At 37.3% G+C, this 4656-nt stretch overlaps 1 protein-coding gene across 1 annotated transcript; it reads left to right on the top strand.

Moving 5' to 3' along the window:
• The first annotated feature begins 2881 nt into the window (after window positions 1-2881).
• LOC108116291 lies at window positions 2882-4269 on the top strand. Its single transcript, XM_017228080.2, has 2 exons — window positions 2882-3030; window positions 3102-4269. The coding sequence occupies exons 1-2, from the start codon at window positions 2953-2955 to the stop codon at window positions 3861-3863; spliced, it is 840 nt and encodes a 279-aa protein (XP_017083569.1). The 5' UTR covers window positions 2882-2952; the 3' UTR covers window positions 3864-4269.
• The last annotated feature ends 387 nt before the right edge of the window (window positions 4270-4656 follow it).

The raw sequence follows: 4656 nt of genomic DNA, 5'->3' as shown, positions 1-4656 counted from the left end.
GTATATGTATATGTATATATGGGCAACATGTCTTGCTCCTCTATGCGACCACGCCCACACAATCAAGCGCCCATTTATGCACTAATTAAAATTTTATCGTTAAATCTTGTTTGCATGCATTGCTACAAGCAGCCACTACTGCAGCGTCACTCCTTCTACCCTACTCCCGACCAAAATGTATGCAATGCGAACATTTTCGTTGAAAATGTTTGGCAACAGTTATTTGCACTTCCCGATTCCCGATTCTACCATCTAGCCATGCCCGCTTTTTGGTGCTGGAAATGGGGCGGCTGGACCAGGACATACGATTTTCATAGCGTTTAATGCCTGGCACAAGCATTTTCATATTTTATTTTGGCTGGATTCGCAGCCAAAAACCGAGGGCACATTCGATAAGTGCCGACACTGGAAGAAAATTTGTATGGAAAATGATTAAAAAGTGGAGTTTAATATGGAAAAGGGGTTAAGGTGAAAGGGATTTTTGACCTTAAATTGGTAAGAAAAATTAAGTATACGAACTTTATTGTTAGTTTCTGTGTTATTTGCTAGTTTTTTTCATAATATTATTTGTTTTTATTTCACACTAACAAACTCTTTAATTTCTTTCCATGGCAACTTAATGTTTTTGGTGCTGTGGCAGGCTGATTGCGTTTGACCTTCGCTGGCAAAATGTGAATCGCATTTAGGCAAAAACAGATAGCATTTCGAAATCACTGCCGCTGTCATTTTGTCAAACATTTTTCAAATTACACCTCATCTCACACGCTCTGTCAGCATATGCAGTGGCAGAAAAACAAAAACAACAACAACAACAACACCAACTAAGTGAAAGCCAAAAATTCAATTTCAAAATGTTGAAACCAAAATCCAAAAAGTCATACAACTTTTTACCCAGCTGTGCTCTCTTCTCCTGCTGGCTGCCCCCGTGACAACTTTTTTAATTTAATAAATACAGTGCGTATGCGTAATTTTTGTGGCTTTAAGCGGCAGCTGTTGCTGTGTGAGGGTGTGAGTGCGGTTAGAGCTGGAAAAGAAGCAAAAAAAAATTTAATTAAAACGCTGCATAAATGAAATTCAAATTCGGAATTGCATGCAAAATGAATAATTGAATGGGCCATGGCAGTTGACTAGCTGCAGCGACGGAAGTTTTAGTTAATTTCTGTCAACGCCGCACTCTTTTTCAGACAGACACACCTCAATTCGGTTGGCAAACACAGTGGTTGACAGGGAAGTGTCGCTAAAGACATCGATTTCTAAGAGTTAGGGGTATGAATAAGATGAAAAAATATTAAAAAACTCGAAAACAACCTTGACATTATCATTTTTGAATGCTTAACTTGTGCTTACCTTTAAATTCAAAAGGAATTCATTTTCTTTGGTTAGTAAAGTTATTTATACTTATACTCCACTGTATCTATAGCCTGTTACTGTTCATTTTCTAGTCAGTAAACAAATCAACCGCAAAACAAATTAGTAATTTAATTTTCATTGCATTCACTTGAATTTTAAAGCTTTATTTGTTTGTTCGTTTTCCGTTTTCCTTTTTTGTTTAGCTTTTGCTAAAATAATAAAATCCCAAAAATAAATGGATGTTGTGATGTTTTTGTACAAATTTATTTGTTGTTATTTTATAAATCTCCTCGACGACTGGTGGCCAATGTCCCAGGGATGGGGTTTTTAACTTTATGTGCTTAACAGCTTTACAGCTTTACTAACTGTCTTAGCCAGGCCCCTACATGTAGCCTATAAATAAGAAGAAGAGTCTTTAAAAATTTGTTAGATTAATAAGACTTAAAAATACTCTGGAAGAGGATATATTAAAAGGAATATTAATTGGGATTTAAAAACAACTTTGAAGGAAGTTTTGTTTTTAGAAAGTTCTGTTAAGCTTTCACTTTTTCTTAAACAAAATTTATAAAAAATATTATTAAGCTTAAAATTTGAACCTTATTGAATACTTTCAAATTAAAAATAGTAAATTTGTGGAATATAAAAATATAATTTGAAGTTAAAAGAAAGATTTCCTTCAAAAAGGTATCTAAAATATAAACAAATCCTTTTTAATTTCTCATTTTTATATCGTAAAAATTAAATTTACCTCTTAAAAATTTTACCCAATATAAAATACTTCCCACAAGCCTACATAAACCAAGTCTAACTGGTTTATTACCTTTGTTTAGACTTTATATGACACAAGTTGGCCTGCAATAATGGCACTTGAGCCCACGGCATTGTCTTATTTTCCATAAAGACTTTGCCTGCCATCCTCATACTATTTTCCCAGAATTTTCTGCTCCTCTGAACTTCTTGTCGAAAAATCCTGAGCAAGTTTCTTATCGCGGCAAAATGTTATTTTTTCTCTGCTGGGTTTACTTTGCGCTTGATTTGTTTTTGGTAGTTGTTTGTGCCTCTCTCTGTGTGTGTTTGCGAAAATTCAGCTTTATTCCATGGAAATCTCGCCTTTCCCGGGTTCCATTAACTTTTCGGCATAAGTGAGTATGTGATATATATGCATATAGTATATATATATATGAGGATAGGGACTTGACTTCGCCTGGGAGGCAGTCGAGACAAAGTGTGCTGGCTCCCAGCTTTGGGAGTTAATTTCCCAGAACTTTTGATTGCTCAATTTGGGAGGCTTCGAAGATTTTGCATATTAAATTCAAAGCTTAAAGCTTAGTTTGATTGGTAATTTTAGTAGATTTGATGATAGGTTGAAGAGCTTTGATATTAAAGAAAAAATCTAAAGTTTATTTATGGAACAGATCAAAAAATTAACTTTTCTTAGTTAACTTTTGGTTCTAGTTTGCGAGAAAAATGTTAAACTTGAACTTTTCCCATTTAATTTTTTTAAGTTTTCCCATATTTCAACGTCAAATTTTCTTTATTTCATAACAATAATTTGTAAATAATAAATTTCTTGTATAAAACTTGTGATTAAACCCCCCAAAAATGTGTGAAATAAAGCAAAATTTCGTTACCCACGACCTGGTGCATAATCTGCGATGCCAAAAACGTGGTCCCAGGATAGTAAGCTCTTAAATCTTAAGCCAACAAAGTCAGATTTTTATGTTTTATAAACAATATCTAAACCCGATTAGAGACACGAAATGCGAAAGATTAGGTCTTGGCCAGGAGCTCGATTTATGTGCGTTTGCCGGAATGGAGACTTGAATACGGCTGCCTATTGTTTGGCAGAGTTGATGCAGGAGCCATTCCAGCCTTTTCCCATGGCCACCGTGGCGGTGCATCATTCGATCCGGGATGAGTTCATCGAGAGGGTGAGAAGTCGCTTCCGGCAGCTGAAACCGCATGTGGCCAACCATCCGAATTATGCGAGAGCCGTTGAGGAGTTAAAACACGGACTAAGACCTGTTAACTACATTGTGGGCAATAAGGAAGATGCACCGGCCTGTGCCAGTCCCATTTTGGTAATGGATATTACCCATTTGTTCTTCCCGAGTGGGCCATCGGGTTGTACAACTTTGCATGTCTTCAACACGATGAGGAATGTATCGGAAATCTTTACTTCGGAGACCCCGAAATTCGATGCTGTCTATTATTTTGATGAGTCTATTGCGGGTGTCTATATTCTGGCCAAGTTGATACAGTGTGTCCAGTTTTACGTTAACTGCATGGATGCGTGTCTGCTGGAGATTATGCCTTATTATATGGATCATACTCCGATGGTGATCTACAAGAGGGGCTATCACTATGAGACCCTTGAACTTGGTTCACAGTGGAAGATCATCGTCTTTCCCTACAGCACTTCCATCTTGCGGCAATGTTGCTGCCCCACTGGCCAATGTCGCTGCTATGCCACACATTCGGCCTGCTGTGAAGAACATTTGCACACACACTAATGTGGTGATTCCTTTCCAGAATCTAAGGCTGATAATTTGGAGATGCAACTCTATCTTGGCAAAGGAAATCAGAACTTCCTCCGTCTGTACTTCGACTGCCGGCATCGCTCCAGAAATCCGCAGTTCCAATGAGTAGTTTGCGACTGGCAACACATGTGAGCCATAATTTTCGCGGTACTTGACTCTTGGATTGCCAGTAAAGTGTTAATTGGCTATAGGGGATTGTTATTAAATTGACTGGTAAATGGGAATTTAAAGATTTTAATAAAAAATTTGTTTCCTTAAACAGAAAAACTAAATTTGAAGTAATTTTTATACGAAAATGTCTTAAAATTTCTAACAAGGATGGTTTCTTAATACTAATAACTAAAAACTAGCTGTTAGGATAGCTTAAAAATGGATTAATTAATAAAATTATTTAATTAAATTGTCTTTTTCTAATCCCTTTTCCATTTGAGGATCTCCCCTGTACCTTGAGTCGCAATAATTTTGGCTGTATTTATCAAACCGTAACCCTCCGCCCAGAACCTTCAACTTTGGCCAACCGCTTGCAGGATGTCGCCGACTGTTGGCTTTTAATAAAACTTGCACACAGCCGCCAAGTATTTGCCTTGGCCTTGCCTTTCCTTTAGCCCATCACCTCTCCCCTCCTCCAAAAAAAAAATAACTTTGAGAAGTTTGGGAAGTCATAGGACCAAGGACTAAAGATTGAGGACTGAGAACGGAGAAACTACCAAAACCGACTGGCAAGTCTGGCAGCCATTAGTTGCGGCTGCTGATGCGGCAGCTTGTC

The sequence above is a fragment of the Drosophila eugracilis genome, unplaced genomic scaffold, assembly GCF_018153835.1.
Source record: "Drosophila eugracilis isolate 14026-0451.02 unplaced genomic scaffold, ASM1815383v1 contig_367, whole genome shotgun sequence".
NCBI lineage: Eukaryota > Metazoa > Arthropoda > Insecta > Diptera > Drosophilidae > Drosophila > Drosophila eugracilis.
The sequence above is the reverse complement of the archived record's forward strand: the minus strand, read 5'-3'. Positions and strand labels throughout refer to the sequence as shown.